A 22,952-nucleotide genomic window follows, 5' to 3' on the forward strand; every position below is an offset into this window, starting at 1 on the left:
CTCCTGGGACACCCCATATACTGTTTGCAGACAGCAAGAATAAGTCATAGGAGTTAAGGGAGACCTGTCATTGTGAAGAAATTTAAAACAAGTGTTGTTCGAGTACGTGAAAATTATTGTTGGCACTCAGTGCAGTAATAATGTTGGCATTAACTATTAACTATAAACAGACACACTGAGTTCAAAAGGTTGGTAAACCTTGACACAGAGCATTATCAATCACTTTAAATGACTAGAGAAGAATGTGTGCACTGATCAGTAAGTGAAACAAGCATGTCCAACTGCATATATATATATATATATATATATATATATATATATCATCATCAGCCGTTTGAGTATCCACTGCAGGACCGGCCTATCCCGACCGAAGTCGGGACGATACAGCCAATGTAGCCTATCTCAGCCAAGTGGCTTAGACTCTCTGGTAGAGATTGTATGTAGGGTGAGAAGTGCTTGTATGTGTAATTGTAGTGTAGGAGTGGCTTTGGATGTGTGTGTAGTCTGTGAACCAAGTGTAATCGGCCCGCGCAAGCCGACTGGGTGCAACCATACTTTATAGTAAGCGACACTGGTTCAACCACAGCGCCCCTTGTGGCCGCCAACGCAGTACGTGGCCAGGTGAACACTCCCAAAGTTTATTACCCTGGCAGGGGGCGAACCCTGGCTCACCCGTGTACGAGACGCACACTCTACCACTGTACCACAGAGGTTCCAATATATATATATATATATATATATATATATATATATATATATATATATATATATATATATATATATATATATATATATATATATATATATATATATATATATATATATATTACCAGACGCCTTAATCCTGTACGGGGTGGCCACAAACAAATCACCTCCATGTCGCCATGTCCCCCGCCATTTCACTGCCCTGCTCCCAGCTCACACCTCCCTCTCTTATATACCTCTCCATTCCATCTCTCCATCTTCTCATCCTTGGCCTCCCCCTCCCTCTCCCCACCTCCACCTCACTCACATACACTCTCCTCATCAATCTCTCGCTCTCCATTCTCTCCACATGGCCAAACCACCTCAGTGTGTTTCTCCTTATGCTTCCCATCACATCCATATCCACACCACAACGCTCCTTCACTTCCTTACTGTCAGTCTGTCTCTCATTGTGACTCCACATGCTCCTCTCTAACTCATTTCCTCTGCTCTCACTCTTGACTTGTGTCCCATCAACAAGGTCCAAGAGTTGGTATCACAACACTGCCATGCAGTAACTTTTTCACTTCCATGCTCGCTCCTCTGTTTCTTATCACTGCTTTGAAAGAATCAGCAACCTTTCTTCCTTGTTGTACCCTTTCAAGCACTTCACCCTCTAAACTTCCATCTTTACTCATCACATTACTCAGGTACTTAAACGCACTCACATTTTCCATTTCCTCCTGATCCAACCTCGCTGTACATTCAGTGACTTCACTTCTCTCAAGACCATAACTTTACTCTTCCTTATGTTCACCATTAGATTCTGTTTCTTGCAAGCCCTCCCAGTATATATATATATATATATATATATATATATATATATATATATATATATATATATATATATATGAGCCTCAGTGGTAGAGTGTGCGTTTCGCACGCTGGTGAGCGCGGGTTCGCCTCCCGCCAGAGTTGTAAAAACTTTGGGAAGCGTTCACCATGCCACTTGCTACTTTGGCGGACACAATGGGTGCTGTGGTTGAACCAGTGTCGCATACTAGTATGCTTGCACTTAATCGGCTTAAGGCGGGCCGATTACATTTGGTTCACAGACTACATACACATCCAAAGCCACTACAACACTACAATCACACTCACATGCACTTCTCACCCTATATACTGTACAGTCTCTACCAGACAGCCTAAGCCACTGGGTAGAGATACAGTGGCTGTATCGTCCCTGCTTCGGTAGGGATAGGCCGGTCCTGCAGTGGACCTCAACGGCTGATTTTATATATATATATATATATATATATATATATATATATATATATATATATATATATATATATATATATATAAAGCAATTAACTACAATCCCTCCTCTCATATCACCTTACTCAATGTCATGAAAACCTACAGCCCTGGTAATCTGCAAACTCGCTGACCTTGCAATGCCACATCTGGAGTACAGTACACATAACCATAACAAAATATACTGAATTATATTCCCACGAAAGTAAAATACTTTATATAAAGCGGCATTAAATATTTTGGGTTGTCTGGTTTGTGAAAATATTGGTCTTGATAGTTTTTAATAAATACCATCACTAAAGTTACAGTATAATCATCGTTACTGATACTGGCACCATATACAATATATATATATATATATATATATATATATATATATATATATATATATATATATATATATATATATATATATATATAATAAAGTTACAGTATAATCATCGTTACTTATACTGGCACCATATACAATATATATATATATATATATATATATATATATATATATATATATATATATATATATATATATATAATAATGAACACATTCTTCCACAAAAGAACAGGGAGGAAGTGGACCTGGAGAAACCGAAATGGAGAAACAAAGAATGAAATCGACTTCATTATAGCAGATAAGAATAACATGATCATCAATGTCACAGTTATCAACATGAACAAAGTAAATATACGAAGTGATCATAGAATGGTGGGTTGCACAGCCAGATTCCATTTCAGAAGTGAAAGAAAGAAGATGATTAAAGATAAAAAGATATGCCCAATAACAGTAAACGAAAACAAAGCAGCCTTTTAGTTGGAAGGAACAGATTTCAGGTTCTAAGTAATGCTGAATGTGATACTGATGAGCTGAATGACAGACTAACAAAAGTGCTAAGAGAATCAGCCGAGGTAGTTGGAGAACCTAATACAACCAAAATCAAGAAATATTCAGAAAAGACACTCGAGCTTATGAAAAAACGAAATGAAATTAAAGTAAAAACAAAGACGAAATAGAACGAGCGGAATTAAATAAGCTTATCAACAAAATACAAAAAGGAGAAAAATAAAGAAAAACATGGATCAGATGAAAGAAACCATCAAAAATGGTAAAAGCTTGAAACAGGTCCGAAGTAAAATGACAGTAGGAAAGCAACAAATGACATCACTGAAAGAAAAAAAAACGGTAAAATCATTAAATGCAGAGATAAGATGGTGAAGAGAGTTGAAGAATTTTACAGAGAACTGTATGCATCAAAGACAGTAATATCAATAGCTAACTTTTCAGTTGACACAAGTGAAATACCTGAGGTAATAGCCTACCAGACGAAGTAAATATTTGTCTTCAAAATATGAAAAGAGGGAAGGCTCCGGGAGAAGATGAAATAGTAACAGATTTACTGTTGGATGCAGGTGTAGAAGTACAAAATAGGCTTGCTCACTTATTTACCCACTGTATAAAAGAGAAGAAAATTCCCAAAACATGGCGTAATGCAATAGTTATTTTATTCAACAAAAAGGTGACTCAAAGATCTTGGTAACTATCGGCCCATTAGCTTATTATCAGTCATTTACGAACTCTTCACTAAAGTCCTTACGAACAGAATACCAACAATTTTGAAGGAAAACCAACCTCGTGAACAGGCAGGATTCAGAAGCGGGTATTCGACCACTGATTATCTACACACAATGAATCAGCTAACTGAGAAAACTACAGAATATAATAAACCACTGTGCTTACGTTTTGCTGAATACGAAAATGCTTTTGATTCTGTGGAGCATATAACAATTACCGGTATAAATTCATTGCGAGAACAAGGAATGAGAACATTGTAAAACTGCTCGAAAACATATATAAAAAGGGAACTGCTACAGTTAAATTACATAAGGACTCGGAAAAAATTAAGATTGAGAAGGGCGTGCGTCAGGGAGATGCAATTTCACCAAAATTATTTACAGCATGCCTAGAAAGTATTATCAGAAAGCTAGACTGGAAAAACCAAGGAGTAAACATAGAAGGAGAAAAGCTAAACTATTTAAGATTTGCAGATGGCATTGTCCTAATCTCACAAACAGCGGAGACATTGCAAGAAATGTTAAATGACCTGAACAGAGAAAGTCTGAAAGTAGGGCTGAAGATGAACCGGAGTAAAACTAATGTTTAATCCACAAACACCAAAGAGCGTCATCAGAATAAGCGATGAAATTCTTGAAGAAGTTGAGGAATACAACTACTTGGGACAAGTACTAAAATTAACGAAAGATCATGATAGCGAAATTAAAAGACGCATTACAATTGGATGGAAAGCTTTCGGTAAACATAGAGACTATGAAAAGTAGCTTGCCAGTTTGTATGAAACGAAAAGTAAATAATGAATGTATAATTCCAGCAATGACGTATGGTTGAGAGACCTGGAAACTGACAAAATCAATGGAAAATAAATTAATCCGTTCTCAGAGAGCAAAAGAAAGGTCAATGTTGGGAATATCTTTAAGAGACAGGAAAAGATCAACTTGGGTGAGAGAGCAGACTAAAGTCAAAGATATTAGAGAAGTTATAAAAGAACAGAAATGGAGGTGGGCAGGCCATATAGCAAGAATAAGAGATAACAGACGGAGCAAGAGGCTGACTGACTGGACACCAAAAGATTGTAAGTGTACCAGAAAAAGGCCAGACAGAAGATGGAGAGATGAGATAGAGAAATTTGCAAGAAAAATTTTGCAATGATTGGCTCAGTCAAAGAAATTCGTGGAAAGGTTGGGGGAGGCCTTTGTTCAGCAGTGGACTAGTTATGGCTGATGATATATATATATATATATATATATATATATATATATATATATATATATGTATGTATATATATATATATATATATATATATATATATATATATATGTATGTATGTATATATATATATATATATATATATATATATATATATATATATATATATATATATTGTCCCGACCGATCAGCCTCAGTATCATACAGGACAAAGCGATGTAACTTCGACAATAAATATCTTAGGAAGGGGCACTACGAAGCCTCCTTAGCCAATGTGAATATGGGCCCTAAAGATCAATTACGGATACTAACATAAAATCTTGAGTTCCATATAGGAACAGTTGTTGTTACTCACCTGTCCTTGTGCCAAGTAAAAATCAATATTTTCTTTTTCTTAGCTATCCACAATAAATGAAATTAAATTTACTATATAACTGGCAACTCGTATTAAAACCTAAATTATCTGCATGACGTCACGCGAACCTATTATAAATACTGAATGCCTTGTCCACGAGCTACATTAACCAATGCTGCAACACAATACAACATTTTGCGTCACTGAACCCTCCTGTTTCACGTTTGACTAACATCCCTTATGATATAGCTTCCCAGAAAAAAAAAAGTCGTGGTTTTATATATATATATATATATATATATATATATATATATATATATATATATATATATATATATATATATATATATATATATATATATATATATATATATATAGGTGCCACACACTGCTTTTTGAACAAGTCTGGCATATTACTATAACGCCTTTTCGTAATGCTGAACCATTCAGTTTCAGTGTATGGTTTGAACTGATGCACCGTTTAAAATGATAATCTAAAAATTCCAAGGCTGTTCGTCAACCTGAATCTGATAACACACTTCACCTTGTTTTCCCTTTCCTCTAGGTAACGTCAGACTTTACTATTCGGTTTTAGAACCCCCACGTAGTGATGGGTTTCATGCAGGCTATATCTAATGCTTGCAGTTTAATAACTTCACAACTGCATTAAAATTGTCGGAAGAAATATTAACGAAACAGCCAAAAGATTACAAAACAAACGAGTTACAAAGTGGCACCTTCCTGATAATAATAAAAAAAGGGGGGGGAGGGGAGGGTACCACTATAATTTCATAAAAATGTATTTGTAAGCACTCTTACATCCAACCTAACTGGTAACCTAACACAACCATCAAGGTCAGAGAGAGAGAGAGAGAGAGAGAACTGGGAGGTGGACAGCAGTATATTTTACTGTACTACATAACCATTACAGGAGTACTGTACAGTACAGAAACCCGTATGATCTCCCATTTATATACTCGTACAAAGGAAAAAAGCATGACGTAAAATCAATTCCTTGTCGCAACCAATATCTGCTTATTCACGAAACAATGGGGAAGATAAACACGGAATCTTTCCCTCTGTTGTTCTTCCTGCAAAAACAAATTATTAAAACAGTCCAGACCGTGACAATGAGATCCAGCCAGCTGAATGATTGGCTGCTAATTAATTTCATTAGGATGAACGTATATTATGGAAGACTATTTACATTTTCTCACAAGGCCGAAGGTGCATCTTTTTTTTAACCACAGAACAGAGGAAGGAAAAACATATGAATAAAAAATAATCCATACACCTGATTACTGGCATCCTCCATTCATAAAAAATTTGTAACAGGTGGATTTAAACAGCTGTTGGTTGAAGCTTGGAGGGAAACAACTCCAGGGAAGCGAGCTTGAGAGAGATGCAATTCGGGGAATAAAAGAATTCCGACAGGCAGAAGTTCTGCAATGTGGCTGTGTGACATTCCAATCATGAGTGCAGTGTAACAGGAGGGAAGGCATGGAGAGGTGGCACAATGGACGCAACTTCATCTGTGCATTTGCCATAAAAGTGTATGTTAAATAATGCACAGGAGGCAACATCCCCTCTTACCTGTAGGGGAAGTAGTTTATTTGTAACAGCAGGGTTATCAATTCCAACAGCTTTGTTCTGAATTTTGTCTAGTTGTTTTAGTGCAACCTCTCCATTTGCATTCCATAAGGGTGAGCAATATTCTGAGAGTCCAATGACTTTCATAAATTACTGTTAACTGCCCGTCAGTGATGAAGTTATGGGCTCTGTACAATAATCCAAGTTTCTTTGAGACGGTTTTAGCAAGTGATCTGACATGAAAGGTCCAGCTGAGGGCATTGTTAAGTGAAACACCGAGAATTTCAATACTTTTGGAGATGGGAACATTAGTAGTGTAATAACCGAACTGGCCGAGATTCGATCCTGGGCCCTCGCACTTCACGTTACCATTGAGCCAAAGAGAGGATCCCCCTTTTGCCTTTAAGCAATGTGGGCTATTATACACCCCATTACATCACTCTCTTTCTTGCCCTGGTGATTAATTTGGTCAGATTCAAACACACGTGGTAGCAGAGCGCAATGGAGGCCACCACTGGGGGCGCTGTGGACCACACCGTACAGCTCAACCCCAGGATGTAAGGCCTAAGATGCTGTCAACATCATTGCCCTCTAAGCCTCGCCTCACATGCCACTGCTGCCACCAATATAATAACCGAACATGAAACTTAACAAATTAATCACTGGTCTGGCTGAGATTCGATCCTGGGCCCTTGTGCTTCATGGGTGCACATGTTACCACTGAGCCAAAGAAAGAATCCCCTCTTTGCCTGTAAGCAATGCGGGCTTTTATACACCCTATTTCAGTAGCACTGAAGGTAATATATCAATCTGGCAATATCTGTCTATCAGTAAACTGTATATATTTGGTTTTAGTAGCATTAAATGAGACAAGGTTATTTTGTCCCCATTCAGTGATCTTAGATAAGTCTTGATTTATGGAGTTGGCGGCACTGAGTTGAAAGTTTGAGATATTAAACTTTGTGAATGAGTGTTTGAGTGTGAATGAACTGTGAAGTGTTGAGTCATCTACATATGAATGGATGGGACTGTGGGTGACAGATAAGAGATCATTAATATGAACTAGGAATAAGGTTGGCACCAGAGCTGATCGATGTGACACGCCGGTGTTAAATTAGAAATTGGAATATACCTCATCTACTTTTATTTTTCTATCACTGAGATATGAGGAAAGGAGAGGAACAAAAGATGTTAGTCCACAGCAAGTGAGTTTAGACAGCAGGGAGCAGTGCCACACTCTGTTGAAAGCTTTAGAAATATCAAGGGCAACTGCATAAATTTCTCCATGTTGGTCAGTTGATTGATGGATGGTATGAATCACGAGACTGAGTATCGCAGTGGTGGATCTTTCGTGGCATAAACCATAATTATTGTCTATCGCTAATTAAGCTGTTGAATCCAAGGTGTTTATGTGCTTATTAATTACAATTTCAAATACTTTACCAAGAGATGTGATGGCTGTCGGTCTGAATCATAGTAGTTAGAGGAACTTCCTTTCTTTGGAATTGGGTGGATATTGGCTTCTTTTTACGAATTTGGGAATGAAGAAGTACATATGCATAGTATGAATAATTTAGCTAGAACATTCAAAACAATTGGAGGAATTCCATCTGGGCCTGGGGCTTTGTTGATTGGTAAAATGTCTAGGATGGATTTTTCTTATCTAGTCTGTATATAAAGTGGAACAATTTCGGGATAGTCGGTTTCTAGTACAGGGACATTCTGGCTGACATCCCCTAAGATAGAATTTCTGGTAAATGTACAAGCAAGGCTATTTGCTTTACCACGCGGGTCAATTGTACTGTTACCGTCTGATGACTCTAGTGGGGGAATGGGTGATGACTTGTTAAAGTTATTACTGAAAGAATTGAAATTTGACCAGAATATTCTATTGTCACTAGGATAGTTAAGCAGTTATGATGCTAGGTTTTGATGAAACTTTGATCTAGCAAGATTTATTACTTCTTTTACATGGCTTCTAGCAATTTTAAATTGACAGAGTGATTCAGATGCATTATATTTTAAGTGAGAGTTATATGCTAATGACTTTTGGGCCGCTGCTCTGGCACAGTTGCTATCAAACCATTTTGGAGAGTTCGATCTTTTAGTGAACTGTTGACTTGGTATGAATAAATCCATATCAGCTGGTATTACGTGATTAATGCAGGACTGGGTAGAACTGATATGACTAGAGAAGAAAGACTGTCATGGAATGTCAGCAAGATAATTCCTAAATCCATCCCAGTCTGCCCTATCAAAGTGCCATCGGGTCACCCTGACAGGTTCAGAACAGGGAGGTTTTGGGGAGCCAACTATTGAGGCTATGATGAGATTGTGGTCGGAGGATCCAAATGGTGACAGCACTTTTATCTTGCACTGATCTTGATTATTTGTCAGGAACAGATCCAAGAGATGAGCATTACAGTCAGGATTTTCTGGTTGGTTGCTTTAACATCTGCGTGAGATTAAATGATTCTACAAACAGCTCCCACTCTAGCCCAGTATCGTCAGTCCTGGCAGAATGCAATAACCATTCTACATTATGTATGTTAAAATCACCCAAAATGGTAATTTCGGTGCTAAGGGTAAGGTTTACGGTTACTCAACTGTGTGGATATGGAGTCAAATACACTGGGTTCTGAAGAAGCACTGGGGGAGCAATAGACCACAGATATATTTGATAATATTTAGATAATATAATTTATACACTGGGTAATAAAAATTAGTTGAAGCTTAAAAAGCAGTGTCAACTGCAAATTCAGATTTGATATAACAACAGATAACCACCCTTGTTACTGAAGTTGGTAAGATGGTAGCCAGGAAAACATAATGGGAATATTTTGGTAGGGGGAGAGATTAGGGGGTTCTGTGTGGAATGGGGCTACAGGGGATATGGATTGTAAGAAAAAATGAACTGAATTCAAGTTGGTACTGAGACCACGGATACTGGTGGGGAATGAGGTTGCACCTGCACTTCTCCGCTGACGAGCATGAACAGAATTTGCAAGTCGCTGTCAGTACAGTCACTTGATAGCAACCAGGAGGACCCTGCACCACCAGCCCTACCCTGCTGGTGGTGGCAAACCGGGATACCACCTCGTTTGCTGATATAATTGCAGTGGCCATTGCTAAGAGGAAATGAAAAAAGAAGGTATGATATCTTATGTGCATGTTGTGCGGTGTAGACAGTTGAACGTAGAGGTATTAAGAGAGTATGCTGGCCTGCTCTCTGTGTACATGAAAGCACTGACGCATAATGCAGTAATCAACTCTTCTAACTTTGCGGAGATGCGGGGTAGGTGAGTACAGGGCGACCTCATGGGGTGGGGTAAGGAAGATGTTTAATTCCATTTAGAAAAATTTTGCGATTCCGAGACAGAGGAAAGGTAACACAGTTTATTAGGTATTATATATAAAGTTGACGAATGAAGAAGTGAAGGAACGCTGTGGGGTGGATGTGGATGTGGTTGAGAAGATTAGGAGAAATACACTGAGGTGGTTTGGACATGTGAAGAGAATGGAGAATGAAAGACTGACTAAGAGGGTGTATGTAGGTGAGGTGGAGGGAGGGAGAGGGAGAGGTAGACCGAGGATGAGGTGGAGGGATGGAGTTGAGAGGTATATGAGGGAGGGGGGGGGTGAGTTGGGGAGAAGACAGTCAAATGGTGGGTGACAGAGCGACTTGGAGGCGTTTTGTCTGCGGCCACCCTTTGCGGGATTAGGGCGTCGGGCTATAGCTAGATAGATAGATATATAAAGTTACAAAGAGCAGGTAAACATACAGCATACTGATCGCAGGGCCTCATTTCCAGTGACGAAAACTGTACAGTATATTCGTGGGTATACTATACGATCTACCAGACTCTGTTATTTGACATGGATAACCTGCAAGATGAGTTGCTGTCATCTCTGCTAGGCCTTCTGTTGGAGGTGTCAAAAGAGGGCACTTCTGGCTCTGAAGTAAGAGATAACACTTGGCCTTCGTGGATGGTAAACGATTATATGGAACACAGTTGTTTGGGTTTGTTCATCAGTGTACCTGAGAAAACATGTTCAGAGTTATACTGGTGGGACTATTTTGCGAGTGGCACGTTGCATCTTATTCTGGTTTTTCTCCATATCCTGACTTCATCTGACTTCTGGGGTGCCTGCATGTCATCTGGACTTATTCTAAACACAGTTAACAAAATTTTACACCTGTAACGTACGATGTCTGGCAGTTACATAATTCAGCATACACATTTTCTATCCATTAAATGCCGAATACAATCAACCAATAAATAATTATCAAATACGAAAACCAACATTTTCAGATCAGCAAACTTTAAACTACTGACCCTATGAGTGAACCAATACAAAATTTCGACTGATATCCTCTACATTTCCTGCAGCAAATACTGTCTTTTTTCCCTGATGGATAGCCTTCATTCAATCCTGAAATAGAAGCGTTTGCATCCGGTACGGCTGAAAAGTAAGTGTCATCTTATCCTCTAATTTCATCACTGACCATAACTTTTAAGAAGGTGCCTCATGTACAAAAAAAAAAAAAAAATCATACACCCTATATACAGCGCATCTATCTATTCCCAGACGCCTCAATCCCGTACGGGGTGGCCACAAACAAATCGCCTCCACGTCGCCCTGTACCCCATCATTTCACTGCCCTGCTCCCAACTCACATCCCCCTCTCTCATATACCTCTCCACTCCATCCCTCCATTTCATCCTCGACCTCCCCCTCCCTCTCATCCCCTCCACCTCACTCACACTCTCCTCGTCAGTCTCTCACCCTCCATATTCTCCAAATGGCCAAACCACCTCAGTGTGTTCCTCCTAGCGCTTCCTATCACATCCACACCACAACGCTCCTCCACATCCTCATTTGACAGTTTTCCTCCATGTGACTCCACAGGCTCCTCTTAAATAACTCATTTCCACTGCTCTCACTCTTGACTTGTGTCCTTCCAGCAACGTCCAAGCTTCACTTCCATACGTTAGAGTTGGTATCACAATACTGCCATGTAGCAGCTTTTTCACTTCCATGCTCACTTCCCTGTTTCTTATCACTGCTTACAAGGAACCAGCAACCTTTCGTCCTTGTTGTAGCCTACCCTTTCAAGCACTTCACCCTCCAAACTTCCATCCTTACTCATCACACTACTCAAGTACTTAAACGTACTCACATTTTCCATTTCCTCACCATCCAACCTCACTGTACATTCACTGACTTCATCTCTCTCAAAGACCATCACTTTCCTCTTCCCTACATTCACATTTAGATTCCGTTTCTTACACACTCTCCCAAACTCGTCCATCAAGCCTTACAGCTCCCCTTCGTCTTCACTCAACAACACAGTACCATCTGCAAACAACAGTACAGGGAGTTTCCAAACCCTACCCTCTCTCACCAGGGCCACTCCAACATCCATTGCCCTACCTTGTACCTCTTTTATTACCTCATCCGTGTACAGATTGAACAACCATGGAGACATGATATCCCTGTTTCAACCCAACCTTCAAAGAGAAAAATTCACTCAGTTCACCATCCACACACACTGCAGCCTTAGCACCATCATACATACTCTTCACAGCATTCAACAACTTCCCATGTACTCCATATATTCTTAATACTTTCCACAATCCTTGTCAATCCACCCTGTCATATGCTTTCTCCAAATTCATGAAAGCCGCATACAACTTCCTTCCCTTCTCTAGAAACTCTTCCACTAAAGATCTAAGAATGAATATCTGATCTACACAACTTCTTCCCTTCCTAAAGCCTCTCTGTTCTTCTCCAACTAATTCCTGTTATTTCTCTAACTCTGTCAATAAGTATCCTACCATACACTTTTCCTATTACACTAAGAAGACAAATGCCCCTGTGATTACCACACACTCAAGGCTCTTGTTTGGCGAGCCACAGCTTGCAAATGAGAGTATTTTTTCCCTTCGGCGAACAAATTTTACATGCAAGTCGCCTTTTGGCGAGGAGAAAATACATCCACTTCAAAACCCAGGAAACAACAAAATAAGTAAAACTCACTTAAATGAACAAAAAAACACGTTGTGATCGATTATTGTCTTTCCCTGTCGCCATTGTGAATGTTTATAACCTCATTATATGATTCTAATCATCACAATGTGTAAATAAACAAATAAATATATTTATTGCTTGTAAAATATTTCGCCTCGTAGTCAGTTTGGCTACTAAAAATTTATTTGGCTCATAAATCTAAAACCTTCGGAGCCAAATGGCTCACAACCATCGGCAGTTAGCAAGAGCCCTGACACATCTTATTCCCCTTTTCGTTTGTACAAGGGAATAATTATACCTGACTTCCAATCCTTCGGGACTCTACCTTCCTCCCAGGCCAATTTGCACATCTTCCACATCCATTCTACTATTATCTTTCCCCCATGCTTCAGCATTTCACCACACACTCCATCCATTCCTGGGGCTTTCCCCAATTTGACTTTCTTCATTGCTTCCACAACTTCTATCCTATTGATTTCTTCCTGTCTTCTCACCTCCCACTTCTCCCAGCCATTCCCCAGCCACTTATACTCGCATTACCAACACAACTACCACCACCACAATAATCACCACCACCACAACCACCGTAACCGCAACCACAACAACCACCACCACAAACAACCATCATCACAATCACCAACACAACCATCACAACCACTACCACACCAGACGATAACTAGAAAATAAAAGCAGAAACGGTACTAAAAAAAAAAAAAAAAAAAAAAAAAATGCAGCTTGGAGTAACAGTATGTCAGCATCTACCTCTCTCCGATAGTTGTCACAAGAGGTGACTGGGCCAGTGGCTGTGGAGTGAGTGGTAGGAGTGGAGAAAAAATGGGAGGTGGCAGCCACCACCACTACCCCCCCTCCCCCACTGCCCCCGCCAGCACGCCACGCCGCTGTCACCGCATCTACGCAGTACCAATGGGTAAGGAGACTGGTAGTCTTATTAGCCTTGTTGAACAATGAGCGATGTGGCACTAGGTTTATGGCGCCACCTACCCTGCTCTGTACTCACCAACAAATGGGACGATGTTTTGAATGCCGAAAATATGAGGAGGAAGGCCGTGGATTTCCCCAGCACCCCAAGGAACATACTCTTGGTTCCCATCTCTCTCCAGCTTGTCTCTCCAAGCAAAGTCCGAGTCTCTAGTGTGTCTAAGATGGCGTCCGTACGGTCACAGTCACTACAAGTGGTGCTGAGATGGTCCTGCCTCACTGTGTTCGGCCTTGTCATCCTTGCGTTAGCGTCTTCTGCTTGATCCCACTTAGGCCTGTATCGCTTCGTTTTCCTTGATAAGATAATATTATATATATATTATTATTATATATATATATATATATATATATATATATATATACACACGATTCTAGCAGCATGTATAAATAATTCAAGTGTACGCTGACGCTAGTAAAACTTACCTGATGCATATATATATATATATATATATATATATATATATATATATATATATATATATATATAATATGACATCATACATGGGTTTGGTGAGAAAACATCCTCCTCCCCGTCTTAAGATCCCCATTTTCTTTACCCTATTTATTAGTCCCTTACCGTAGTTACATGAAAGGTTGGCGGCTTGGCGCGGTTCCGTCAGTACGTCTGCCCCCCACCCCCCCAATAATCTCCAGAAAGTTGCCAGTGTTCGCCGGAGCAGTAAATAGCGTGTGGTCACTACCTTTATCGGTGGCCTTGTTATTACCTGCTCAGAAATACATATATATATATATATATATATATATATATATATATATATATATATATATTATATTATATATATATATATATAGATATATATATTATATATATATATATATATATATATATATATATATATATATATATATATATATATATATATATATATATATATATATATCCTATTGGGATTACTCAGGTCTGAAGCATTATACCAGTATTATATTCATCTTCGATATTTTACTATGTTCTAAAGCAGGGGTGGGGAACCTGTCTCCTATTAAGGGCCATTAGGATATTTTTTAACATCATTCGCGGGCCATACAAAATTATCAACTTAAAATCAACTGTAGCCCAATACATTATATATATATATATATATATATATATATATATATATATATATATATATATATATATATATATATATATATATTCGTTCATGAATGAGTTTATGAATTGCCTCGCGGGCCTGATAAAATGGTCTTGCGGGCCTTGTACAGTCCGGAGGCCAGACGTTCCCCACCCCTGTTCTATAGTGAGATTTACGCTGAAAAGTTCTTCAAAGAGTTTACTAAAAGCCATCGCATCACAGGCCAAACTTCCCCATATGATCTTTATCGTGTTCCAATCTGCTCTCGTATTATCACCGTGTTTGGGAATATGCCCGTGTATTCATGTGCAGTTGTTGATTGTAATTCATCGTCAAGGAAGAAGAAAGTGCACACGAGTGGTGTACGATTCCTAAGAAAACAGATCCAGCAAGCAGGAAACTTTGGGAGAAGAAGTGCAAAAGGAGCCCTAAATGGAAAGCAACCAGGTATCATGCTATTTGCTCCAAGCATTTCATCACCAACTGGTGCCAGAGCCCATCGTCACGTCATCCTAATCCCAACAACTGGGGAAGAAACACATTTTCAGGGGCAAAAGAGACTGGAAGTTTGATGATACAGTACTACAATCATCAAAGACGATGGTGTTCCCTCAAATGCCACAACTGAAGATGATGATGTTCCCTTTACTGCCCCATCTCAAGATGATGATCCCTCCACTGCCCAACCTCAAAATATTGTTCCCACTACTGCCCCATCTCAAGATGATATTCCCCATACTGCCTCCATGCTACATGACTTCATCTCAGTAGACCACAATTTACAGGAATACACAGTGGAGTTTTGTTGGCCTCATATCTGTATGATATACAGTACCTCATATAACACTGGGTAATCATAAACTTATTGAGTGAGGTTAAATGCTGGCATATTCTGGGCTTTTACTCAAATTTTATTTTGCCAGCATTCCAGATGTGTATCCGATTCGTTGATTTGACTGACCTGACCTAGCCTAACTGAGATGGCTGTGTTAACCAGTATGTTTCTTACTTCTATTAATTGCAGGAATGGATTAAGTTTATCCAATACCGGTACCATATGAAGACCATCTACCTAACGTCAGACGCCTTAATCCTGTAAGGAGTGGCCACAAACAAATCGCCTCCAAGTCCCCCTGTCCCCCGCCATTTCACTCCCCTGCTCCCATGTCACACACCCCTATCTCATATACCTCTCCACTCCATCTCATCCTTGGTCTTCCCCTCCCTCTCCCCCCCCTCCACCTCACACTCTCCTCGTCAGAGTCTCGCTCTCCATCCTCTCCACATCGCCAAACCAACTCGGTGTTTCTCCTAACACTTTCCGTTACATCCACACCACAATGCTCCTTCACTTCCTCATTTGTCAGTCTGTCTCTTCATGTGACTCCACAAACAAATCGCCTCCATGTCGCCATGTCCCCCGCGATTTCACTGACCTGCTCCCATCTTGCCCCTCTCATATACCTCTCCACTCAATCCCTCCACCTCATCCTTGGCCTCTCCCTCCCTCTCCACCTCACTCACATACACTCTTCTCGTAAGTCTCACTCTCCGTCCTCTCCACATGGCCAAACCACCTCAATGTGTTTCTCCTAATGCTTCCCATCACATCAACGCTCCTTCACTTCCTCATTTGTCAGTCCCAAGTAGGACCACAACAACGCCCACTGTGCTCATCGGGGAGAGGACGGCCACAGTCCTCCTCTCACCTACTACCCCCTGTAGGACCGCGACTACGCCCACTGTGCTCATCGGGGAGGGAACATCCACCGTACTTCCCTCACCTACAGCCCAAGCAGGACCGCGACGACGCCCAATGTGCTCGTCGGGGAGGGAACGTCCACTGTACTTCCCTCACCTGCAGCCCCTGCTGGGAGCAGGACCGCGGCAATGTCCACCGTGCTCACCAGCGAGAGGACGACCACTGTACTCCTATCACCTGTAGTCCCAAGGTAAGGCAGAACTGCAGCGGCACCCACTGTGCCCATCAGGAAGGGTACATCCACCAAATTTCCCTCATCTGCAGCCCCCACAGGAAGCAGGACCGTGGTGATGCTCACTGTGCTCGCCGGGGAGAGGATGGCCACTGTCCTCCTTTCACCTTAAGTCCCAGGGTCTAGCGAAGTGACTCTCAAAGTATGGGTTGAGACTCTTGGGTCACGAGAGGAATTTGGATGGGTCACAAAGACATAGAATAGGCCTAATGCTTTCAATGCAGGCCTATTTTATTTACATAATTGAAATTGTAAGTATCCTTATTACACTATTAACATAATCTTAATAATTATGATAGTCTATATACCGGTTACTTTCTTTCTCTCTCTCTCTCTCTCTCTCTCTTTTTTATTTTATTACCCTGTGGATCGCAAAGTCTTGAAATATTCCAAATAGGGTCACCCACTAAAAAGTTTGAGAACCGCTGGCCTAGCGGAACTACGGCAGCGCCCACTGTACTCGCCAGGGAGGGAACGTCCACCATACTTCCCTTGTCTGCCACCCCTGTGACGCCCACCAAGGGTAATGCCCCTCGCTCGCCTCACTCCTCCAGAGGCTGAGTGGGACGCCACTCTCACTCTTCCCTCACCCCAAGGGGTGGAGCTTGCTCCCCAGCAGAGTTGCAGCTGGACAGGGTCTGGAGCGGCCCCATAGTGAGCCTGGGGATGTGCTCACTGCAGCCAGTGCCCGTATGTCCCTTGTTGCTGCCGGACTCCCAGAGGAAGAGACGCCGCAGGCAGCCCCTGACGCCTTCTCAACAAAGGCCAGGCCACAGCCCACGGCCATTGAGGGACACCCCCAAGACTTCCGGCAAAGACCTTCCCAGACCAGCCAGCGAGCCATCCTCCATCAAGGGCAGGCGCAAGGCAGTGCGCCTGCTTGCCCTGTTCGGCCACATAAGGGCCGACACACTCACCAAGGCCCCTCCAGGGAAAGGCCTTCCTCTACACCGCCCCGCAGCCCACACCTGACGATCCAGCCTACAACAGTGGTCCCGTGCCCCTTCGGAGAGCGCACGCCTGACGGGACCCCTCCCACACCTGGGCGACACCTACAGCTACCCTGTCACCTGTAGTCCTTTGTGTCCACCATAGTATGTTCACTCTGCCCATCTGTATTGTGCCCAGTACATTATGTCTGTATGACAATATATATGCGTAAGATTGGTTGGCCTGTGTTTTTGAGCCCTGTTCCTCTGGCTGCATGTTCTAGACCCGGTCTTGAAAAGAACCCCAGATCAGTTTCTCGTACTCAGGGAGCAAGAGATTGAGCCTTGAGTACATAGCATAATACCAGTGGCTAGCGGTGGTTCTACTGTAGATCCGGTCTAAGAGCAGCAAGGACCGAAAGGGAAAATCTAACAAAATGGCGGCCAAACCACACGTACAATTTCCAAAATTCGATCCTGAACAGTGCAACACAGACATGTACATGTGCATGATTAAACCACTATTGGACATTGGATTCGAGCATGACAGGGAGAAGATAACAGTAACTCTACCCCACCTGGGAAAAGCAGTCTCATGCATCGCCACAAAGATTGTCTCGGAGCTGACATGGGCGCAGTTCACACAAATCGTGACTCAAGCAGTCACGCCATCACTAGGGAAAGTCGTCACTTTTATCCCAGCTTGACGCCCTCACCTACGATGGCAACCTGGACAACACGCTTAACCAGGCCAGGTGACTCGTCACCGCTGCTTACCCAGAGGCCGACACGGCCACCCGGGAACAACACATCTTCAGCACCCTGTTGAGGATCATCCCCAGTGCCACAAGAGAACATTTTACAATCTATGACCCAATGGGAGACCTTGACAGGGATGTCCAGCTGGTCAGGCGCCTTCTCGCCGCTCGCACCACCCCACAACACATTGGCACAATACGCAGAGTCCCAACTCAAGAGGCACCACACCCCAAACCATGGATGCCCCTCACCCACACAGTTCCTTCAACACCGCCCATTATGCCCAGGGCGCTCCTCACCAAAAGGCACCCCACCTCTAAAGAAAATACCAACCCCATCTCCATTAACCCGCGGGCATTCTCCGTCTGCAGTCACCGGTGCCCTATTCACGATATTACGTGAACAAGTAAAAGTTGTCCAGTGCAGATCAACTACCCAAGGGCGCCACAAGGTCTCCTCCATAGAAGACGAGTGCACCGAGGACAATGCACCAACTACGCCGATCCTGGGGAAGTAGAGCTCGAAGAAGATGACACCCCACAACAGCAGGAATTTTTAGGACTGCCCCTGCACCTCCCCACGGTGCCGGGGGCCACCTCACAAAAATATCGTACCAGTCTATGACAAGACTGAACGGGGTGAGAGCGAGGCTACTGGTCGACACGGGAGTGGCCGGATCCTCCCTCTACAGTCATTTCTACTCCCATCACTCCTTAGTTTTCGGCCTGCTTCTCCCCACTTCAACTCACCTCGTAGATGCAGGGGATGGCCCCCTGCCTGTAAATGGGGAAACCCGGATCTTGCATGCCGATACTAATCGAAAAGTATCAGCTCAGCACCAATTCATCATCTTCGACTCGACCTGTCGTGCTTACGATGGCTACTTAGGGCTGGACCTCCTGCAGAAGTTATGCACCAACACTGACTGTCACAAGTGATGCCTTCACTTCCAGAAGTCTCCAGACCCCCCCCCTTCCTACCCACACTGCAGGTGCACACCCACACCTTCTACCTCTTCCTGCTTTCCTCCCACCATGCACTCTACCTTACCCCCTATTGTCCCTACCCTTCCCACTCTTCCACTCACCACTTTCCCCACTACCATCGCCTCCTCCCTTACTATTCCCCCCCAGCATGAGGCCTAGCTCCACCTGAACAGGTCCACCAGAACCTCCATCCTATTCTCTCTGAACTTGCCTTCTGAAACCATTTCCTCCTGTCTACTATCCCCCATATTCCTCCCGCTCCACCTCAGGGCGGTATGCATCGCCAACATCACCACCCCTCTCACCCTCCCCAAAGGATTAATGGTCAGTGAAATGGAAGAAGCTGAACCGTGCCCACCCCCTTCCTCCTCCCGTCATCCTTCTCCCCTACCAGAACACCTCTCACCACACCAGGCTGACAGCCTCCTACGTCTCCTCCTGGACTTCCAAGACCTCTTCTCATCAGGACCTGTGGACATTGGCCATAACACGTACCTGGCATATGAAATCCACACCACAGAACCAACTATTCGCCAACCATCTCGAAGGAAATACCCCAAGCAACAGGCTGAGGAAGACCGGCAGGTCCAGGAAATGCTCAATGCTGGCGTTATATCCACATCCACCAGCCCTTGGTCCTCTCCAGTCATCTTAGTTAAAAAGAAAGAAGGCACCACACGCTTCTGTGTGGATTACCGACGACTGAACGACATGACCACAAAGGATGCCACACCCTTACCCAGCACAGACGACTCTCTGCATGGAGCGTCCTGGTTTTCCACCTTGAATCTCCAATCAGTCCCTGTACACCTGGAGGACAGGGGGAAAACAGCTTTCTCGACCAGCAACAGGAAGCATTATGAATTCAACGTCCTCCCCTTTGGACTCTGCAATGCCCCTGCTACATTTTCTCACCTGATGGAGTCAGTTCTCAGTGGCCTCACCTGGGAAATCTGCCTGGCATACCTTGATGACATCATCATCTTCAGCCAGACATAGGCCGACCACCTCCAGTGCCTCAAACAAGTCTTCACCTGAATCCGACAGGCAGGGCTTAAGCTCAGGCCATTAAAATGTGTCCTGGCTGGATGGTCCATCTCCTTCCTAGGACATATCATCTCAAAGGAAGGCATAGCACCCGACCCTGACAAACTGCGTGCTATCATAGGCCTCCCCCTACCACGAGATGTCCATGAAGTCCGCATCTTTATCAGGCTCACATCCTACTACTGGCGCTTCATGAAAGGGTTCGCCAATATTGCGAAACCCCTTCACAACAAAACGAAAAAGGGGGAACCTTTCACCTGGACAGACGATTGCATTACAGCTTTTCACACCCTCAAGACCAAGCTCACCACAGCCCTGATCATCGCATTCCCTGACTACACCCTGCCCTTTCGCCTGTACACCGACGTGTCCCTACTGGCAATCAGCGCCGTCCTTGCCCAGGTCCAAGAGGGACAAGAACACATCATCACCTGTGCCTGTCGTACCCTCAACCAGGCAGGGAAAACTACACCGCCACCAAACAAGAATGCCTCAGCATCATCTGGACCTTGGACCACTTCCAAGCCTATCTGTCGGGCACCCATGTCACCATCATAACTGACCACCAGTCCTTGCAATAGCTACACCAGTCCCAGACCCACAACACCCAGCTAATCAGGTGGAAAGAAACTCTTGAAGAATTCGACTTTGAGACTGCATACCAGCCTGGCAAATTACACACAAATGCCGATGCCTCATCCCGGTTGCCCATCAACTCCATCAGTTCCGCCACCAGCCTCCTACAACAATGGCAAAACAAGGATCGCCCCGATTGGATACCACCCCAAGTATTCTCTAAGCTCCACCAACAGGGCGACCACCTGTTCACCCATTCCGGACATATAGTGCTTGACCCAGACACCATCCTTGACACAGTGATCCACTTATACTCGGACAACAGCATACATCTCAGGACCATGAAACAACTGCAGATATTTAACAACATGTATAGGATACCTGGCCCCTCCAACTTGGCCAAACAAATCATTCAGGCCTGCTGGGTTTGTGCACTAGGCATGGAAACATCACTGCCCATAAGTCATGGCAACTTTTGTCTATGAACATAGTTGGCCCCCTACCACCTAAAGCCAGCTACACATACATCATAATCTTCATGGACACGTATTCAAAATTCCTGATTGCCTGCCCGGCCAAAGAACACCACGCTGTTGCCGTGGCCGATGCCCTCGTCCACCACATCTTCCCCTACTTTGGCATCCCCCAAGCCCTTCACTCACACAACACCCCAGAGTTTACCAGCAAGATATGGAAGGAGCTCACCACCATCTTCAGGTATAAGCTATCCCACTCCTCCCCATTCTGGTCACAGGGGAACAGGATATACGAGAGAAGTCACCGCACCCTCCTCAACCAGGTATGGGGCCAGGATAGAAGAAATGCAATACGGGGACTGGCCAGCCCACATAAAAATTGTGCAGTGGGGAATGAACACCTGTCGCCGAGAAGACAGCGTTACCCCTCACAAATGAGTGTTCGGAGAAACCTCACTTCTCCTACTGCTCCGACACCACCTACAGCCCCCCCTCCACATCCCCCACGTCCGACCCCCTTCACCACCTCAGGAGCTGACTGCATCACCTACAAAAACACCAAGGCCTTCAACCTGACATCACCCCCGCCAATCCCTACAAGCCGGGCGATTCAGTTATTGTGGCCCAATTACCAGTCCTTAACAAACTATCACCCCAATTCATAGGTCCATATACAGTCATCAATGTTCCCAACCCCTACCAAGTAACCATCCAGTACCACAACGCCCTGCGCACCTACTGCAATCACCGTGTGTGCCTCTTCTGCCCCCGACCTGCCACCTATCAACCATGCCACACTTACCTCCCCACCCAGCACGCCACACCACCACCCACTTCCCCTGACCACACAACTGACTTATACACCTGCTATCTCACACCATCACGCTCCTCACCCTCACTCACTCCCCCCTCCACAATCACATCCCCCACAATACCCTCCACCAGGTACTCCACACCGTTATCACAGGCCCCCCATGCACCCCCTGCGACCTCACCTCCCACCTCAACAACCTACGCCGCACCACCACCACCAGACAAGAAGGCCCCGCCATCCAACTGGGGAACCTCCCATCCATCCCCAGCCACCTCACCATGAGACCAACGCTCCACGCTGCCTACACCTGCCCTAACCCCCGCCACGCCTAGGTCCGGCCACCTCACACCCACACACTCCTCACCCTCACCCCTTCCTCCTTCCACACCCACGTCCTACACCAGACCCCACACCAGCTCCCCATCCTCGACCACTGCCACACCGCCACCACCTAACACAAAAACTCCATCATCCAAACCAAGAACCCCCCACCCCCACCCAGCCATCTCACCAAATGGCCCAA

At 43.7% G+C, this 22,952-nt stretch overlaps 1 protein-coding gene across 2 annotated transcripts in view; it reads right to left on the reverse strand.

Moving 5' to 3' along the window:
• The window catches only part of LOC145393003 (UNC93-like protein MFSD11), a 124,668-nt gene that overhangs the window by 97,244 nt on the left and 4,472 nt on the right, over positions 1-22,952 (reverse strand). Inside the window, exon 1 of one of the 2 annotated variants that reach the window (XM_080267317.1) lies at positions 13,774-13,908. The exons of the other annotated variant lie outside the window; for it this stretch is intronic. Within the exon in view, the coding sequence (XP_080123443.1) occupies positions 13,774-13,866 (93 nt within the window). The 5' untranslated portion in view covers positions 13,867-13,908. Of the gene's footprint in view, positions 1-13,773; positions 13,909-22,952 lie in introns of those variants that run through there. 2 annotated transcript variants of the gene reach the window in all.

This window comes from Coenobita brevimanus, chromosome 23 (assembly GCF_032717465.1).
Source record: "Coenobita brevimanus isolate Jiangsu-jjx chromosome 23, ASM3271746v2, whole genome shotgun sequence".
Lineage (NCBI taxonomy): Eukaryota > Metazoa > Arthropoda > Malacostraca > Decapoda > Coenobitidae > Coenobita > Coenobita brevimanus.